Source organism: Leucopleurus acutus (genome assembly GCF_964270905.1).
Source record: "Leucopleurus acutus genome assembly, chromosome: 12".
Classification (NCBI taxonomy): Eukaryota; Metazoa; Chordata; class Mammalia; order Artiodactyla; family Delphinidae; genus Leucopleurus; species Leucopleurus acutus.
The window spans coordinates 15,046,906-15,068,350 of record NC_139154.1 but is presented as its reverse complement, the minus strand read 5'-3'; the positions used below and the strand labels follow the sequence as shown (position 1 = coordinate 15,068,350).

Sequence of the window (21,445 nt, the reverse complement as noted above, 5' to 3'; positions counted from 1 at the left end):
AGGTTCAGGTGACCTCACTTTGCCAGAGCCCTGGGTCCTCATTAAATAAGAGAGGTTTCTTGCCTGTTTGATTTTGGTTTGGGTCAAAGCCAACTACCTTATTAAGTATTACACATTCTTTTCTGGGTGTTGGTGCTTAGCCCCGTCTTGTTTTAATTGAATGGCAAGCCTTAGTAATAACATAGCAATTTTCGTTTCTTGCAACATTCCTCTCTTTTCTTCCCCTCTCTGACTTTGATGTAGAGAATTTCATTTGGTAGGCGGTTACCTGGACTGCGCCCCTTTTTATCAGCTTGCTTGGAACCCTGAAATGAAATAGGGAGACCCATTTTCCAGCTCTCATGATTTGATCGAGTCTTTTTTTTAATCTGTTCAATAAAAAAATTTTCCTTTGAGCACTTAAAAACAGACTGTTCATTAAAAAGAAAACCCTATATCATCAATCCAACTGGTCTAGCCTGGTAGCTCTGTTTCCTGACAAATATTAAAATAACTCCTGTGGAATTGAAGTAACTCACTTTTACTCTTTTTTTAATTAATTTTTATTGGAGTATAGCACATTTACTTTACGTGTCAGAAATGCAACTTCCAGACCGCAAGTTTCTCTGTATCATCTCTTAAAATACCACCCAAATCATGTGTTGATGAAGTTTTTTTCCCCAAATTTTATTACTTTAAACATACAAAAATGTTGAAAAAATTTTTACAGTAAACACCCTCATGTGCTAGCCACCATTTGGTATGATTCTTAATCTCTATATCAGCTACTATTAAGGGGTTTAGCTATTTGCACTTTCTTCCTAAGACTAAACACATGTTGTGACTATTATAGCAACAGGGTTAAGAAAGATGGGCCTGGGAATCAGACGGCCTAGGCTGGGTTCTAGCTCTGTCATCTACTAGCAGAGTTAAGCTTTTTGTCTCCTTTCTTCACCAGTTTAATGGGGATAATAATAGTTACAGTTGACCCTTGAACAACACTGGTTTGAACTGCCTGGGTCCACTTCCACTTGGATTTTTTTTTCCAATAGGAAAGACTACGTACTACACGAACCTGGGTTGGTTGAATCTGCAGATACGGAACCATGGTTTTGAGGAACTCAGATATAGAGGGCCGACTATAAATTACGCGTGGAGGGTCGGCACCCCAACCCACATGTTGTTCAAGGGTCACCTGTATTTCATAGAGTTAACATGAGGGTAAAATGAACTGACCCAACATGCCTGGCAGCCTAGTAAGTGCTCAGTAATTGTTGACAATCGTATTATATGATGATATAAAAATAATTTTATTTTTTGACTACAAATTTGGATTGAGATGTTATTTTACTTCAGAATTAATATTAGTTTATCATGAACACATTAGCTGGAATTGAAGATAGACAAATAGTGAAATAATTAGATGAGAAAAAGTATAGACGAAAAATTGCTGAGGAATTTTTTTTTTTTTTTTTTTTTGGCGGTACGCGGGCTTCTCACTGTTGTGGCCTCTGCCGTTGCGGAGCACAGGCTCCGGACGCACAGGCTCAGCGGCCATGGCTGACGGGCCCAGCCGCTCCGCGGCACGTGGGATCTTCCCAGACCGGGGCACGAACCCGTATACCCCTGCATTGGCAGGCGGACTCTCAACCACTGCGCCACCAGGGAAGCCCTGAGGAATATTTTTAAATTATTTGTTGAAGTCATATATCCATAATCCTCTGATGGCCCCAAGCTTTTGAAAGGTTCCAGGCAATATTTTGGCCTTTATGGGCTAAAATTGAATCATTTACACTGTTTGTTCGTATCTAGATTTGAATGCTTGTAGGACTAAGACAACCTGGTACTGTAGTGAATGGGGACTTGTAATGCTTCTTTAAAAGATAACCTTTAGTTTTATTTGTATCCTCTATTGTTTTTCTCTATTTTGTTGATTTATGTCCTCATATGTATTATTTTCACTCTTCTTTTCAGTTTACCCATTTCCAAGTGCTTTAGTTGAATGTATAGATCATTTGTTTTTAATCTTTGTTATTTCCTGAAAATGTGTTTAAATAAAAGCATAAATCTCCCTCTAAGGACTCCTTTCCTTTGTTCAAAAGGTTTTTAATTTAATAACTTCATGGTGTACTCTGCACCAAATTTATACTGGGAAGTTCATCAGGAAGTTACATTGCTTGAATTTAGATGTTTCTTTATTATGCTACTGATATATTCATTACTGCATCAGGTAATTATAATGCCTTCTTTGAATAATTTGAGGCTTAAATGATTGGGATTACGTGCTGCTATGATAGAGAATATTAATATATTATTCATGCATATCCTTACTATTTTTAAGGGAAATCTTGACCCAATTCAAAGGAATGGTCACTTCAGCAATAATGAGGTGACATTTTAAAGGTATAAATCATGGGAATGATTTATAATAGTCTATTCTATATAGTCTATATAATAGATAATAGTCTATTCATTTCTCGATATTAGTAGCTTTCAGCTAATTTTTTTTTTTTTTTTTGCCTCAACACTGTTGGAGAAAAAACATTCCTATCAGTAACAGTGATTGTATTCGAGTGGAGTGCGTCTAGTATCAGCATCTCCATATCTGTTCCATTCTTCTTTTGGATTGTTGCAGTGGCATCCTGCTTTTGCTGTATCTGTTTTGTCTCTCCTCTAGATCTGTTTTTCACTCTCAATTAAATTTGTATTTCAAAATGGAGATCTAATTACAATGCCAAAATTTGTATTTCAAAATGGAGATCTAATTACAATGCCTCCTTTCCTGGAAAAAACACGTCCAGTGTTTCTTCATTTCTCTAGGATAAACTCCAAACATGCCCAAAGCCCTGCATGATCTAGTGCTACCCATCACTCCAGTATAATTATGAACCAGCTTCTCCCCTTTTCTCTATGATCCAGTGACACTGGCCTTGTCTCCGTTCCTGCCTCACTTCTCATACAAAGAAATTTTGCTCATCCTATTTTCTCTGTCTGCCAGAGGCCCTTCCCTACCCCTCTTCTCCTAGGCTAACTCATCATCTCAGTTCATTCATGACTTCCTCAGGGAAAGCCTTCCAGACTTCCCTGACATGACTTTTCCCTATCGTGTACACTCGTAGCACTTTTACCTCCTTCGTATATGGTTGTTATTTTATATTTATTTGTGTGATTCTTTGATGTCTGTCTCCGCCATCACTAGATTGAAAACTTCATGAGAGAAGAAAGCCGTGTCTTTTTTGTTTACCATCGTATCCCCAGTTAGTAGTGAATAAATATGTTAAATGAATGAATGGCACTTTTTTTTTTTTTTTGCTGGGAGGGCAGAAGATTCTTATAAACATATAGTTTTTGAGAAATGCTGCTCTAGATGTTGTGGTTTTCATCCCTGGATTAAATCAGAACACCAGACAGTTGTGTACTTAGACAATATTACTTTGTTTCCTCATATAATTGCTTCTTCTCAATTGAACTTTGGCATCATGCCCTTGGTTCAAATTGGGGTATGCTGTAAGTGATAAACTGTTGTATGGACACTATTGAAGATAGTGTCCATTGTATCAAGTACTGCCCATTGTATCTGATAATATTTATAAGGACTCAGAGGAGAAATTTCTCTCCCTTCTCACTCCCAGAAACAAAATTGTGCTTCTCTTGAGCAACTGATCTGTTCTTGTCCTAAAAGCACTGTTGTCTTATACCTTATCCTGTTTCCTAAAGCTCAGGGTCAAATTTGCAGCTTACATCTAGAAATTAGTCCGGGATTTCTGGCATGCCGCTATGTAAACTAATCTTAGTCTTAGCATTGTTTTAAGCTTTAGAATTTTAACCGTGATTTATTTACATATTTTACAGTTTGTTCAATAAAAGTCTCTATAAATAGCTTCCAAGGAATAATAGAACTCTATCAGAACCTTAAAAAAAAAAGGCAAAATTAATCTGTTAATCTGCTTGCTGGCTAAGAAACAAGTTCAGTGGGTCTCTCCATGCTGAAAGTGGAAGGGATAAAGAGGAATATAAAATGTTTATTACATATTGGGAGGAATTCGAGGTATTACGTTCTGATTGGTTCATTTGGGAAATAGAAATTCTTCCTTTTGATTTTTTTCTGCTTCTGTCACAAAAGCACAGGCATTGCTTTATGACGATGTCTGAGGAGGGATATGATAGTGCCTGTTAGGCTCAAGGACACACAGCACTTTTTTTGTATGCGCATGTTGGGAACTTTGGCAGAGCTTTAACAGTCTCCCCTTGTCCTACTCACATAAACAGCAAGTTAACGTGTACGCTACGATCTTGTAGGAACTCTGATTAAAAAGGCCTTGGCTTAACTGAGTCCCTTTGTTTCCCTTCTGTTATAAAAATAAATTTTTGTACCATCTCATGAAATAACAGCTGTGCAGTAGCATATCTGATTCTGGAGACCAGGCATTGAAAGAAAAGTAAGAGTAGCCATGACTGTTAAAAGGAGAAGCTGGAAGGCACTTGAGAATGATGACCAAAGGTTCGTCACTTGACCAGGAGGTCAGATGTTAAGGCTCCTGCTGAGTCCACATTTGATAGCCAGGTTGTCTTTTAGTTTGAGTATAGATTGGTCAACTTTCCTTATGGAATTATTCCATAAGAAGCAGGAAGTATCAGCCATATTGTATATTTTTCTTGGCTTGCCAGGAAGAAGTCCAGGGCCATGCTGTGATCTACAACCACGTGGATCAATGACTTTAGTTTGTTGTACTTTTAGGGCTTTACAGTATTATTTATTCTTTCAGTCAATGTTAACAACACATTTTTGATATATTTTTCCAAGTTATATGACCCCCTTAGTTGAAGATAGAGCCCTAAGGATTCTAGCTTTAAGGGAGTAACAGTTTTTGTTTTTGTTTTTTTTTCTAGGGAGATCAGTGTCCCTTCAGACACTCCCAGAGAAGCATGGTCTCCTGAAGGAGATAGGAAGGAAATATCTAAAAATGTCTAATTATTACATTGTTATATATACTTTTTATTTATATATGCAAGTTAGGTTTTGATGAAGTAAATACGCGAAACCATGTTGTTGATTCAGGAAATAAAGATTAGAAGGGCCACATATAGTTATAAAAACAAAAGAGCAATTACTTGTAACAAAAGTAACAAAGGAATTCTGTTATCTCTGGGGTACAGATAACATACATAGAATTAAACAAAATTTGCTAAGATTGTCATAGGACTATGAAGGCTGTTAGGCTAGTTAAAATATATAATTTTGCCCATATATTTGTACAAAATCCCATTCCTGAAGGAATTTGTATTTGGGTTGAGACTTTGACTAAGTTCTAAGACAGGCGTGGGGAGTAAAACAAACCAAGTGAAAATTGCCATGGCTGTAGATAGTCATTTTAAAGGGATAAGCTGAGTTTCTGCAAACCAGTACATTCCAGAGGGTGTAAGAATGTATTGGGTAAAGGATAAGGATAAAAGTGATTTGAAGGCTGGTAGGTATCCAGATTTTACCACTGGTAATTTGTAAAGACAAACTTTCTCTGAAACGAATGCTGATAAACCATCTAGGATGTAAATGTTCACGGTCCAGTTTGGGATAAACATAAAAGCACAGAAACTCAAGTTAGGCAGCTCTTCCATGACCCCAATATGGGCAGCCAGTGTTTTCCTTGAGGGGAAATACCTGGTTTGGGAGGCATAAGGTAGGGAGTTAGGTTAGGGCTTAATCAAGAGGATCACACATAAGCTGTACAGACTGAGGGAAACAAGCAGGGCAGCCATGGGCAAATCCTAGGCCCAAGCAAGTGTTTTGTGGCGCCTGCTTGCGGTTCAGCGAGTAAGGTTCAGAGAGTTTATTTCCTACACAGACGACAAATGCAGTATCAGCATCGGGTCGGCTTCTCGTGTCCCTTGTCCTACAGGATAACACTGAAATCAAAGAGGCCAGAGGGTCATAGGTAATGTGAGTGGTAGGGCACTCTTGTTGCTGAGGAACAGTTTCCATACTGCAGCTATGCAGTTTTTTTCAGCCTGCAGCTGTACACTTAGGAGTGGGCAAGGTGGAGAACCTAAGTCCTCACCGGAAGCAGGGAAGGTGGGTGAGAAATTGCCTTATAGCAGCCTCCCACGAAATAAGGAGGTGGGTGAGAAATAGCCTTGCAGCAGCACCTATCTTTCCATACTTCGGGGGGACCACAGGGCATCTGCTAAGGTTTAGGTCAGCCTGTGGTTGAGCCTTGCCTGTGTGGCCTATGTGGAGACATGTAGGGTTGCCAGGGCACTGGTACAGAGCAGTTCCCCTACATTTATCATCCATGGTAAGGGAGAAATGACAGGATGAATTAGAACAAAGCATGAAAAGTGCTACAAGCAATCATTTTCAAGCATCTAGAAAATTTGTGTTCTCTTGGTTTTAGGATAAGCAGTCTACTTCTATAAACTTGTCTACTCTGAAAAATGTCTTTTTTGTAGTGATCATTATCAGCTTATCCCAGGAAGCTTGTGTTCATGAGTAATATCTTTGTAATATCATCCATCAGGAGCACTTGTATAGTCTTTTTTTTTTTTTTTTTTTTTGCGGTACGCGGGCCTCTCACTGTTGTGGCCTCTCCCGTTGTGGAGCACAGGCTCCGGACGCGCAGGCTCAGCGGCCATGGCTCACGGGCCCAGTCGCTCCGCGGCATGTGGGATCTTCCCGGACCGGGGCACGAACCCGTGTCCCCTGCATCGGCAGGCGGACTCTCAACCACTGCGCCACCAGGGAAGCCCTGTATAGTCTTTTATTGAGGCTTTTGTGTTTCTTCCAGAAGACTCAGTTTCTGATCTATAGCTTGTAACAGGAGCCTTTAGGCAAGCATAAAGAAAAAGCAGACACTACCTGTGGAGGTAAGACTGAATGGTTCAGGTTAATTTATTTTAATAGCCAACAATATCAAAATGGAGAAAAGTAGAATTCTCTATTGAGGCGTATCAATTTGTAAGGATTTAGTGACTAGTCACCTCAGAATAAGAACAGTGAGGGCATTGACCAGTTTCAGAGTCTTTAATTTATACTACAGTGTATTATGATTTTCTCTAGTTGTCTCCAGTCTAGATATTTAGAGATAAAATCTTTTAAAATTTTATTTTATTATTTTTTAAAATGACAGCTTTATTGAGATAGAATTCACCTTTTAAAGTATACAATTCACTGATTTTTAGGATGTTCCAGAGTTATGCAACTGCTACCACTATCTAATTTTAGAACACTTTTCATCACTCCTAAAAAAAACTCTGTACCTATTGGCAATCATTCCCCATTCTTCCTCTAGTCTAACTGTCTTTATGGATATGCCTGAGAGAAATTCTTCTAAAGATAATTTTGTTTATTAACTGGACGGTTATGTACATGTCTGTGACATGAATATGACTCCTTCTAAAAAGGACATAATCATTCTATTATTTTTTTAAATTTATTTATTTATTTTTGGCTGTGTTGGGTTTTCGTTTCTGTGCAAGGGCTTTCTCTAGTTGGGGCAGGCAGGGGCCACTCTTCATCGCGGTGCACAGGCCTCTCACTATCGCGGCCTCTCTTGTTGCGGAGCACAGGCTCCAGACGCGCAGGCTCAGTAGTTGTGGCTCACGGGCCTAGTTGCTCCACGGCATGTGGGATCCTCCCAGACCAGGGCTCGAGCCCGTGTCCCCTGCACTGGCAGGCAGGTCCTCAACCACTGTGCCACCAGGGAAGCCCCCTATTTTTACATTAATAAAAAGTCACCCATATATGGTTGACTTAGGAACTTTTATTTTTTATTTATTAAATTAAAACAAATTATCTTGGGTTTAGTAACCACAACAGCTTTCATAATAGTGTTAATTCAAAATCTAGAGAATGGCAAGCACTCTTAATTACTTCTATTATCTCTTCTATTTTTGATTTTTCACAGAGCTGGATTAGTATCTGATACATTGGTAGGTGCTCAGTCAAGAAAGCTTTATTTTATTTTGGTGACAGAGCTAGAATTAGAATCCAGTTTTCCTCCTACTAAGTCTCCTTTTTCCATTATGCCACACATGCTTTCCATCTGTGCCCAAAGGTGATTTTTTAAAGCATTGGAAGCAGCTCATAGAAGTGTGGATCATTGTTCTTCATTTCCTTTTACTCTCCTTTATGTAACCAAACATAAATTTACAAATTTAAATGTGTTATTGTATGAATGTTGAAATGATAAAGAGGCTAAAGGGAAAGAAAGAAAAAATTTTAAACTTTCAGTGTTTTATGTTTAATAACAAATATAAATTCCCGTATGTCACAGGTAAAGAATTTAAGTAAAGTAGAACATAATCATGTGCAGCATTTTCAGCTTGAGTACTTTATTTAAATAGCTCTAGTCAAAAATGCTAATTATGAATTAGTGGTTTTAAGGTATGATTTAAGGAGCTCAAACTGGAGGAGAATGATGGTAAAAGAAAGGATGAACACCTGTAGATTTTGTTGTTGTTTGCATTTAGATTTTACATATAGACAGTAAAATGCACAATTCTTAAATGAATTTTTAAGAATTGATGAATTTTTACACACGTGGATATGTAGTAATCACCATACCCATCTATAGAGAATATTTTAACAACCTAGGAGGCTTCTTAGTACTCCTTTTTTGTCAGCTATAACCCTCCAAGAGGTAATCGCTGTTCTAACTCACATCACCATAGATTAGTTTTGCCTGTTCTTGAAGTGCATATAAATGGAGTCAGACAGTAGTCCCTTGTGTCTGGCTTCTTTTGCTTATGTCTGTAACATTCATCGTATTATGTGTAGCAGTACAGTAGTTAATTTTTTGGGCTTTATAGTATTCCATTATGTAAATGAAACACTATTAATCCATTCACGTGTTCATGGAGATTTGGGTTGTTTACAGTTTTTTACCATCATGACTAAAGCTGTTAAAAAACTTCCTTATACTTGTCCTTGGGTGAATATATGCACTCATTTTTCTTGGGCCATAGGTATTATGGTGTTATGAAAGCTCAAAACTTTTTAAATTACAACAGCCAGTATACTGAACCTGCCTCACATGAAATTTTCAAGTCCACCTAAATAGATGGTTTTTACGATGGAAAAACCATCTGATTTTACGATGGAAACTGGAGAAAAACAACATTGACTTCACAGTCAATACAGGGTGATATTGTGTGCCTGTTCTGTAATGGCAAGGGTTATGGATATTTTACATTCAGTCATTCAGTAAAAAGCAGGGCACCGTGCTAGCGGTTAGGAGATACAGCTGTGAAAGACACAGTCCCATACCCCGCTTTCACCAACCAATAAGCAAGTCATTCAGACATAACGTGTAGAGTGCAGAGATAAAGAAATGAGAATAATTAGGGGAGTGCTTAGGATGGAGCAGCTCACCTAATCCTGAGTAGTCAGTGGAGGCATCTTGCAGGAAGGGACATCTAAACCGAGTCCTAAAGATTGAATTGGACTTAGCCAGGTGAAGGAGGTGGGAGGGTGGATGTTGAGAGGAGCAGGGCAATGAGAGTTTTTAAGGCAATGTTTAAGGCTTGGGGACTTGAATTGAAATTAGCTGGTGAATCAGGGACTCAATTATAAAGGACCTTTTGGAGTCAAGGAGTGTTGACATCATCCTCAGGTCAGAAGGGAATCACTGATACTGTCTTTTTTATTATGGAGAACTTCAAACACATATTGATAGAATGGTAGAATGAATCCTCATATACACATCCCACAGTTTCAGCAATTACCAACTCATGGCCAATCTTGTTGAGACCACTTCCTTCATCCTCAGTGGATTGTTTGAAGCAAATTTGAGACATCACATCATTGAAGATTTTTAGCAGGAGAGTGCTACATGATCAGTTTTGCATTTTAGAAATCACACATTTCTAGTAAGTTAAAAGTATCTTTAAAATGCACACACCATAGTTTGTGTGCTTCTCATTTGCTTCCAGTCACAAAAGACATTTATCTTTCTGTATCACCATGCAATATTTGTAGTTGTTTGCATTTTTTCAAACTGTATGGAAACAGGATAAAATGTTAAAATTATTTTATGTATTTATCTTCCCATGTAGATCAGTTGGTTAATTTGCATTTAAAATACTGTTAGTGAACGTTGGGGCTTCTGTAACTATAAAAATGTCATAATTAGTATAAAGATTTGTAGATTTGGGGTTTTACTCTGAATATTTTTTACAAATTCAAGTTGAGGAATTTATTATTCTGCTTTTGTGGTTCAGGTTTCAGTAGGTAGATTACTTATCTACCTATTGAAATTTGTCTTCTTATTGAAGTTTACTCTTATGGTGAGAATTAATATATTACATTGCTTTTATTTTAAAGCTATTTATAGCTGTCTACAGGTCACTAAGTTAAATTCCTTCCTGTAGTTAGAATGTTTGCTTCCTAAAGTGTTTTAATTTCTTTCTTCCTCCCTTTCTTCCTCCCTCCCTCCCTCTCTCCCTCTTTTTCTTTCTTTCTTTCTTTCTTTCATTTTTATGGTAGCTTAGTATTATAGATGGTAACTATTGCTGTATTACCTTGGGATACTATTGCATTCATGCATTCATTCGTTTACTGAGTGAGAGTCAATGCTCTTACTCTAAATCAGAGGTTGGCAAACTATGGCTGCTGAAATTGCTTCTTATGTTCTTGAAGGGTGTTGTAAAAAAAGAGAGATTTTGCAACAGAAACCATATGTGGCCTGCAAATTTAAAATGTTTACTATCTAGCCCTTTATAGAAAATTGGCCAACCCCTGATCTAAATGAGTATAACTTAAATTCTTGGCTCATGCTTTTTTTTTCTTTTGGAACTGTTTCTGTAAGATTCTCTTTAGAATTGACATTTGAAAATTAAAATTTTCATTGTCTTTTACAGAGAAGATGGTGAATTAGAAGATGGTGAAATAGATGATGCAGGATTTGAAGAAACACAAGAACAGGAAGCAAAAGAGGATGAAAAGCAGAAAAATGAGAAAGCCTACAGAAAATCAAGGAAAAAACACAAGAAAGAAAAAGAGAAGAAAAAGTCCAAAAGGAGAAAACGTGAGAAACATAAGGTTAGTTAGAATCTACTTTTTATTCTTTTGGTAAATTTTTATGAAATATAAAACACTGAAAATTACAAAGTATAAATCATTGCTTATTTTCTTATAAAATATATGGATTAGGTCTTTTTATGTGCTTAAGAAATTTTATGAACATAAAGATTATATGAAATGTTTTAAAGATTTAAAAAGTATTCATGAGAACCTTACTGTATAACACAGGGGAACTCTACTAGGTTCTCTGTGGTGACCTAAATGGGAAGGAAATCCAAAAAAGAGGGGATATATGTATACGTATAGCTGATTCACTTTGCTGTATAGCAGAAACTAACACAACAGTGTAAAGCAACTCTACTCCAATAAAAAAATTAAATAATCAAAGTAACTTTTAATGCAAATTAGAATAAACCTTTTAAATTGATGGAAGATTGTATGCAAGAACACTGAAAGCTTAAGGAAAGAAAGTTTCATTCTCTACAGATGTAGATTAACAGCACTGGCATTGTCCATCCATTCATTTATTTATTCATTTGTAAGTATTATTGTGTGCTTGCTGTGGAAATCTCTGTGCTGTATGCTGGGGGTTATAGTAATGAATGAAATGGTCTCTGCTGTTATAGAGATTACATTGAAAAGGGAAGGAGAGAGGCAGTAAACAATTGAAAAACAAATGCTATCAAGAGAGCACTTGGGTGCTGTATACAGAATAATGTGGATTGCGGTTGAGAAGAAGGGAAACCTATCCTGACAGAGAAATCAGAGAAAAGTTGGCAGCAGTGGTGGGGTAGTTTTTGAAACTCCCTGAATTTCCCCCATAAAAACAGAGCAATTAGAATAGCAAAACCAAAAATTCATTGGCAACATCTACCAAAAAATGAAGTAGCAAGTTATCTTCACAAACCTCAGAAATAAAAAACCACAGACAGCAACCACAGACAGCAACAAGACCAGAGTAGGATCAGCAATTGTGTGAAATGAAGCAGAAGAAAAGTAAAAAGAACTTCCAGAAAACAAATTACCAGCAGGTATTCATCTCAATGCAGGAGTCCCCAGTGAACATGGAAAGCCTGTCGGCCAAACTGAGAAACAGCAGTGGAAACTGAGAGGGGGCTTTACTAGCTCCCAGTTCCCACATGAGTATAAGGTGACCACGTAAGATTGTGTGGTGCTAGAATGGTCTGTGCCTGATGAATACTCACCAACTAAATCTCTTCTAGGACAGAGTCCCACCCTGAGGAGAAAACTGCTAGGAGTAGAATCTAAGTTGAGAGGACAAGAATACTAGGGCCAAGGAAAGAAAATCAGGGAAGGGAGCAGGGGTGGCATATCTCAGAAGATACACAGCCATGTTTTTTCATACTTCATGTGCTAACGACAGAAGAAGTAACCCTAGAGAGTGAAGCTAGGAAAGTTTTCCTGACTCATTCCTCCTTTGACACATGAGCAACAAGATTGGACCATGCCCACATTCCATATAAGTTATTCTTATTAAAAAAAAAGAGGAAACTGGGGAGAATAATATTCTTCCAGAAAGGAAGGAACGCCCACAAAACATGAAAAACTTAACATTTCAAAATGATTTTTAAAAATTAAGAAAATAATACAGACTATGATCAAACAGCATCAGCAGAACTGGGGAAAAAGGGAATCCTTTGGTCATTTAGGCAAAGACCAAGCCACTTATTAAGAAAGGAAAGTCAGATTTATAGAAAAATTTTTGATATCAACATTTTATGCCAGAAGATAATGGAGTAATGTATTTGAATAAAATGCAAGCCAAGCATTTTATATCCAGCTAAACACTGAACTTCAAATATAAAGTCCTCAGAAAAACTGTATATAATAGAAGTCAGGAAATATTATCATAAGACTTCTCATAGAATCTCCTAGAGCACACGTTCAGATAACCAAAATGACTGGTTGAAAAAGTGAGAGTGATCTACATACACTATGTATTAGTCTGTAAAGCTAGGACTAAATGATGGACATGGGGGGCAGTAAATTATGTATCGAAACATTACAGCTGTAAAAAACGTCAGGGAAAGCAGAAGAATATATGGTAAGCAGGATAACCTTCTTGGTAGTTTTTTAGTTATTAACTGAGACTTTTTAAATATACTTCAAATTATTATCCTGGGAATGAAAGAGAGGAAGTAGAAGAAGAGGTTACTGCCTAATTTCAATATTGGTCCTACTAGTAAACAAATAGTATGCAAAGAAGGGATAGGGACTAAGGTTATTGGAAAAAGACAACTTGAAAGAAATAACTGAAACAAAAATATAATCTTTCTAATACCAAAAGATATACCTCCCAACAATGCAAAATCCAACTCTAAGCTATGTAAAAGAGAAAGATTTAAAAAGTGGGTAAAACCATTGTAAAGCAATTATACTCTAATAAAGATGTTAAAAAAATAAAAAAATGAAAAGTGGGTAAAGCTATACCAGGCAGATGCAAAGAAAGAAAAGGCAGAAATCACAGTGTTGATATATGAAAAAGTCAAATTTAGGTCAAAAAGGCATTGAAAGAAACAAAGAAGGGCATTTTATAATGTTAAGGTTATAATTCACAGTGAAGATTTATTTGTTTATTGTTATTTAATATCCCCTTAAACATCAGTTTTCATAAAGCAGGAACTATAGGAACTATGAGAAGAAATAGACAGGAATACGGTAATAACAGGAGATACACCAGTATACCTCTCTTAACCCAAGGAGATTAATCAAATGGAAGAAAAGGTGGTAAGGATATTAAAGAAATATTATAATATTATAATAGACCATGTCATAGGCAACAAAGAAAACTCCAGTTAATTTGATGGAGTAGAAATAGTACAAAGAGCAATCTCAAACCACAATGCAATAAATCTAGACATAAATAACAAAGTTGAAAAACAGAAACACCTTTGAATGCAGACTAAATCTGCCGAATTACATGAAAATAATAATAGAATTTGACATATGGAAGATAGCTAAAAAATAATCAGAAGAAAAATTATTATAGTATTAAAATCTAGAAAACAGCAAAGTAAGACAGAAACAAAAAGGAAGGGCTTAATAAAGTTATAAGTAGAATTTAACAAATTAGAATGAAAAGTCAGTAGTTTTTTTTTTTTTTTTTGGCCATGCCGCACGGCACGCAGGATCTTAGTTCTCCCATCAGGGATCGAACCTGTGCCCCCTGCAGCACGGGTTGGCCAAACTAATTAAGGAAAAAGGGAAGCGCAAAAACAAAGTTAGATATTTTGAGGCTAAGAACTTTTAAAACCATCAAGTCCTGGTTCCTTTTTAACAGTTCTTCCTTTAATTCGTCTATCTTTCCTCATAGATAGGTACTTTCAACATTTTGCTTGAAAATCTTAACTAGATCACCTAGTTCATTAGACACATTTTCTACTTTCCATATTGCTGAATGTAACAGTGTTGCTAGATTTCTGCCACTGCATAACAAGGATCTCCCTTTTTCCAGTTTTAATAAGATCTCTCTCATTCTCCTTTTAAGTTGCCCCAAAGTCCAGAATTTTACTAACAATAATTCAGGGTGATCTAGGCTTTCACTAGTGCCCTCTTAAAATCATTCCAGTTTCTATCCACTGCCTGGTTCCAAAACCAGTTCTACCTTTTAGATATTTGTACTGGCAGCACCGCATTTCCAGATACCAAAACCTGTATTAGTTAACTATTGCTGCACAATACATTACCCCAAACTTAGAAGCTTAAAACAACAAAAGTTTTTCTCCTAGTTTCTGTGGGTCAGGAACGTGGGCACGGCTTAACTTGGTATTCTGGCTCAGCGCTTCCTGCGAGGTTGCAGTCATCTCCTGACTAAGGCAGGATCCTCTTCCAAGTTCGGTCATGTGGCTCTTGGCAGGCCTCCATTCCTCACCATGTGGACCCCTTTACATACCACTTCTTTGACCTCGTGCTTTGGCTGGCTTCCTCCAAAGCAAGAGAGCAAGAGAGAGCACCCAGGATGAAAGCTACAGTCTTTTTTATAACCTAATCACTTCTGACAAATTCTGTTCGCTAGAAGCAAGCTTCTAAGTCTAGTCCACACTCAAAGGGAGAGGAATTAATCTCCACCTCTTCAGGGTAGGAGTAATAATGAATTTGTGGACAATTATTATTAGAGAAATGCCATTTAATTGATTTTATATTTTGCATTTTCACTTAATAGTACAGATAAACATTTTGTTGTTTCTATAAAATCTTCTAAAATACCATTTTAATTGATTGTATTGTATTATACTTTAGTATCATTCTCTTACTATTGGACATGGAGATTTTTTGTGATAAATCTTGAAGGACAGGTAGGAATTAGCTCGTTGACCAAAGAGACACAGAGAATACAAAAGCAAAAAGGTGTGAAAAGGCTGGCATGGTTTGGGGAAGTCACTGAAGTCCCTAAATTCTTTCTGTTACTGTTTGAATATTTGAAGGGGTCACTAAATGGCTATCCTGTTAATTAGTTCTTGACTATGTCTTTTGCCCTCTTTACTCACCACGTTGTGGTGTCATGTTTGTTAAGAGTTCTATAGAAAGCATAATCACTGAGACTTGAACTTTATTTATTTTTAAAACATTTATTTATTTGGCTGGGCTGGCTCTTAGTTGTGGCATGCAGGATCTTCTTTGCAGCATGCGGGATCGTTAGTTGTGGCATGCAGACTCTTAGTTGCATCATGAGGGATCTAGTTCCCCAACCAGGGATCGAACCAGGGCCCCCTGCATTGGGAGCGTGGAGTCTTACCCACTGGACCACCAGGGAAGTCCCTAGACTTGAACTTTAGTACTTACCAACCAAGTGTATTGAAAGAAATAATCCACCAGTGTATTATAGGTAAAATAACAAAAGTAAGGGAACACTTTCAAACACCAAACAGATACCAAACAATAACCAAAAAAAAGAAACTCAAAAATTCTGAAATAAAAAAAGTATACTATCCTTTTCACTTAAAAATTTAATAATTTTTAATTACTCTCTACTATTTCCAGCTATTTTTAATGTAGTCCAATTGCTAATTTTGGGTTAATAATTACTTCTTATTACTGTAGGTGAGCCACATACATATTTTTTTATAATAGCCTTCCTAATGACTTCTTTTTTTTTTTTTTTTTTTTTTTGCGGTACGTGGGCCTCTCACTGTTGTGGCCTCTCCCGTTGCGGAGCACAGGCTCCGGACGTGCAGGCTCAGTGGCCATGGCTCATGGGCCTAGCTGCTCCGCGGCATGTGGGATCTTCCCGGACCGGGGCACGAACCCGCGTCCCCTGCATCGGCAGGTGGACTCTCAACCACTGAGCCACCAGGGAAGCCCCCTAATGACTTCTTAACGTCTGTGTTCTAGACTCATTTTTGGGGGCTAGCCTGAAGAATCTTCTCCCTTAAACAGAATCTTCTCTTCTCTGATGGCTCTTCCTGAAGCAATGCCTCTGTTTGAACTTCTTCTTAAGCAAGCCTTACCCCTTTAGTGTTCTTCAAGGTAAAGGTTTTCTTTTGAGCCAGAGCTGACTTCTGCTAGTAACAGAGCAAACTTGGCTTTTAAATGGACAATATTTATTTCAAGTCCTAACCAAAAAGATTAGGTAGTTAAGCTTGAAGCATTTCATAGCATAATTATAAAAAGATCTTCATATCACCTATCAGGTCAACAAAAGCAGAATTAACAGCACCCCAAAACTAAACCCCAGAACATTTAAGAACAAGGTGGAGGAAAACAGTTTGTCTTCTTAAACCAGCATTTAAGAATGGAGTAGAAGAAAACGGATCCTTATACTGTAAAAGTATCAAGAGGTCAATTTAGTTCAGCACATTTTTACTGAGTTTGTTCTAGTCTTAGATGCTGGGAATGCAAGGATGATAAAATACAGAGTCAGTGTCTTTGTTGATAAGAACTTCAAAAAATTTTTTTAAAGAGGGTGCTCAACCTGGGAAGGTAATTATTTTGGCTAGATGGAGGATATTTCGTGATTTTTTTTTTTTGAAATTGCATTCATACTTGAAAAAGCTTATTCTTGATATTTGTCAATCACTGTCAATTACTTGTGGTTTGCATTTCATCTTTGTTCAATTTTGTGGGTTGGATTTATGTTATATTTATAATTTGGAATGTTTGCTATCTTTTAGATTTAGGGTACTTATGCAATAGATTAAGAACTCTAAAGCTGTTTTAGGTAAAAATAAATTACTTCATACTCTATTCATGTTCTAGGACTCTTTTTGGTGATGAGGAACCAATTTTATTTCCTTTAAGATTAACTTAGGGGCTTCCCTGGTGGTGCAGTGGTTAAGAATCCGCCTACCAATGCAGGGGACACGGGTTCGAGCCCTGGTCCAGGAAGGTCCCACATGCCACGGAGCAGCTAAGCCCGTGCGCCACAACTACTGAGCCTGCGCTCTAGAGCCCGCGAGCCACAACTACTGAGCCCGCATGCCACAGCTACTGAAGCCCGCGTGCCTAGAGCCCATGCTCCACAACAAGAGAAGCCACCACAGTGAGAAGCCGTGCACTGCAACGAAGAGTAGCCCCCGCTCGCAGCAACTAAAAGCCCGCACGCAGCAGCGAACACCCAACGCAGCCAAAGATTTTAAAAATAAAGATTAACTTAAATTTAAGATCACTTTAGAGCATAGAGGTGCAGTATTTTCTATTTGAAGTCCTTGGGCCAAAGGGATGATGGGGAAAATGCTGCCATTAAAATCCCCGAGAAAAGAGGAAGATGTACTGTTCCTCAGAAAATTTCAGAGGAGTTGGGGTGGAGGTGGTCTTTGGAACAAGAATTTTCCAGTTAATACTTCAGAACCTACTAGGATAATATAATCTGTTGGTTGGCACCTCTGGCTGAAACAAGCTTATCTAGATACTAGTTAAATTTTCTTCCTTTTGTAAATGTAACATTTTTGGTTTTTCCTTCTTTTAGCATAATTCTCCATCCAGTGATGATAGTTCAGACTACAGCCTGGATTCAGAGGTTGAACATACAGAAAGTTCCCACAGAAAAAGAAGTGGTTTCTACAGGGATTATGACATTCCATTTCCTCAGGTATTGCCTTTATTTTTATTGTCATAAAATATACAGAACATAAAATTTACCATTTTAACTATTTCTTTTTCTCTCTCTTTTTTTTTAAATTGGAGTATAATTGACCTACAACACTGTGTTAGTTCCAGGTGCACAACATAGGATTCAATATTTCTGTACATAAAATGATCACCACAATAAGTTTGGTTACCATCTGTCGCCATACAAAGATATTACATTATTATTAACTGTTCTCCCCATGCTGTACATTTCATCCCTGTGACTCATTTATTTTGCAACTGGAAGTTTGTACCTCTTAATCTCCCTCACCTATTTCATCCCCATTCCCCTCTGGTAACCACTTGTTTGTTCTATCTGTGAATCTGTTCCTGTTTTGTTATGTTTGCTCATTTGTTTTGGTTTTTAGATTCCACATATAAGAGAAATAATAGTGATATTTATCTTTCTCTATCTGCCTTATTTCACTTAGCATAATGCCCTCTAAGTCCGTCCTTATTGTCACAAATGGCAAGATTTCATTCTTTTTTATGGCTGAGTAATATTCCATTGTATATATACTGCGTATACTGCATATATATATATATATATATACTGCATCTTCTTTATCCGTTCATCTGTTAATGGACACTTAGGTTGCTTCCATATCTTGGCTAGTATAAACAATGCAGCAGTGAACATAGGGGTGCATATATCTTTTCGAATTAGTGTTTTTATTTTCTCTGGGAAAATACCCCAAAGTGGAATTGCTGGATATTTGGTAGTTCTATTCTTAATATTTTGAGAAACCTCTGTACTGTTTTCCACAGCGGCTGCGCCAATTTACATTACCACCAACAGTGTACAAGTGTCCCCTTTTCTCCACATTTTCACCAACACTTGTTATTTCTTGTCTTTTTGATGATAGCCATTCTGCCAGGTGTGAGGTGATATGTCCTTGTGGGTTTTTGTGTTTTTTTTTAAATTAATTACTTATTTTTGGTTGCATCAGGTCTTTGTTGCTGTGCGCTGGCTTTCTCTAGTTGCAGGGAGCGGGGGCTACTCTTCATTGCGGTGCATGGTGGCTTCTCTTGTTGTGGAGCACAGGTTCTAGGCACACGGGCTTCAGTAGTTGTGGCATGCAAGCTCAGTAGTTGTGGCTTGCGGACTGTACAGCGCAGGCTCAGTAGTTGTGGCGCATGGGCTTAGTTGCTCTGCGGCATGTGGGATCTTCCTGGTCCAGGGCTCAAACCCGTGTCCCCTGCATTGGCAGGCGGGTTCTTAACCACTGTGCTACCAGGAGAGCCCTATCCTTGTGGTTTTGATTTGCATTTCCCTGATGATTAGTGATGTTGAGCATCTTTTCATGTGTCTGTTGGCCATTTGTATGTCTTTGGAAAAATTCACTATTTTCACCATTTTAAAATATACAGTTCAGTGACATTAAGTTTATTTATGATGTTGTGCAACCATCACTCTGTCCATTTCCAGAACTTTTTCATCTTCCTAACAGAAGCCATGTACCTATCAAGCAATAATACCTAATTTCCCCCTCCCTCCACTCCTGGTAACCACTATTCTACTTTCCATCTCTATGAATTTGCCTGCTCTAGGTGCTTCGTATAGGTGGAATCATGCTGTATTTGTCCTTTTGTGTCTGGCTTATTTCACTTAACCATAATTTTTTCAAGGTCCATCTGTGTTGTAGTATGTATCAGAATTTCCTTCCTTTTCAAAGCTGTATAATATTCAATTATATGTATATACCACATTTTGTCGATAGATACTTGGATTGCTTCCACCTTTTGCGCATTGTGAATAATGCTGCTATGAACGTGGGTGTATAGGTATCTCTTTGAGACTCTGCTCTCAATTCTTTGGAGTATAGACCTAGGAGTGGAATTACTTGATGATATGTTATTTCTACATTTAACTTTCTGAGGAACTACCAACTGTTTCCCACAAAGGCTGCACCATTTTTTTTTTTTTTTTTTGCGGTACGCGGGCCCCTCACCGCTGTGGCCTCTACCATTGCGGAGCACAGGCTCCGGACACGCAGGCTCAGTGGCCATGGCTCATGGGCCCAGCCGCTCTGCGGCATGTGGGATCCTCCCGGACCGGGACACGAACCCGTGTCCCTTGCATCAGCAGGTGGACTCTCAACCACTGCGCCACCAGGGAGGCCCCAGGCTGCACCATTTTACATTTCCACCAACAATGCATGAGATTTTTCTGATTTCTCCACATCCTTGTCAAGCTTGTTATTTTCTGTTTTTGTTTGTTTGTTTTGTTTTGGATAACAGCCTTCCTAATTGGTGTGAAATGATATCTCACTGTGGTTTTGAGTTACTGCTTTTTAAAGAGAAACATTAAACTTTCAATTTCATTCTTTGCTTTCTGATATTAAAAAAAATATTTTACAAGACATATGCTACAAATTTCAAACCTTTGAAAATAAAGAATACGTCATGTATTTGTCTGTTAGGGCTGCCATAACAACATACCACAGACTGGTGGCTTAAACAACAGAAATTTATTTTCTCACAGTCTGGAGGCTAGATCTGAGTCCAAGATCGAGGTGCTGGCAGGTTTGGTTTCCTCTGAGGGCCACAAGGGAAGGATCTGTTTAGGTCTTTCTCCTTGGCTTGTAGATGGTCACCTTCGTGCTGCTTTGTCCTCACATGGTCATTCCTCTGTGCACGTGGACTCCTGGTGTCTCTGTGTGTCCAAATTTCCTCTTATAAGGGCAGCAGTCAAATTGGATCAGGGCCCACCCTAACATCCTCATTTTAACTTAATCACCTCTTTAAAGGCCCTTTCTCTAAACACTGTCATATTTTGAGGTACTGAGGGTTAGGGCTTCAGTATATGAATTTTGTGCCACCTACCTCTTCAAGTGCAAACATTATTTGATGTGTTTTAAACAGAAAAAAATTTAAAACAACATGATATACTTTATGTCTTCCTTAAATATGTTGCACTGTATGAACAGAATCTTCAATCTGAGTATTATTTTGTGCTAGAAAAATCCTGATGCTCTCAGGAGCACTGAGGAGTATTCAGGTCAGTGTGCATGTATCTGAAAAACCCCAGACTTTCTGAGTTCTGGTGGGTGGGGGTCGCTAAGGCTTCCGCTTTTTCCAGACTCTGGACTCCTTTTGTTCCCAAAGATTGAAAGGATAGTCAAAAGTGCTGTTGAACCTTTTCAGATGATTTTTCATGCTGGGCTGATGCTTTCAGAGCAAAAACAGCTCCAAGTACTGCTCACTTCTGGGGATTTTCATCTACTCCATGGGTAACGGTTCAGTAATCCTTCACTAATTTGTTAGCTCTTTGATGTCTACAGTGGTCTGAAAGAAATATCTTGTCTATCTTTGCTGCATTTTTTTAGGAGGAGGACTGATCTGAATTAAATTACCTAGTCT

General features: G+C 37.9%; 1 protein-coding gene across 1 annotated transcript in view; it reads left to right on the top strand.

The window, feature by feature from the left end:
- Window positions 1-21,445, top strand: part of ZC3H6 (zinc finger CCCH-type containing 6) — a 52,603-nt gene that overhangs the window by 8,008 nt on the left and 23,150 nt on the right. The window contains exons 2-3 of the mRNA XM_082852140.1: window positions 10,834-11,014; window positions 17,922-18,044. Coding sequence (XP_082708266.1) covers window positions 10,834-11,014; window positions 17,922-18,044 — 304 coding nt within the window. The remainder of the gene's footprint in view (window positions 1-10,833; window positions 11,015-17,921; window positions 18,045-21,445) is intronic.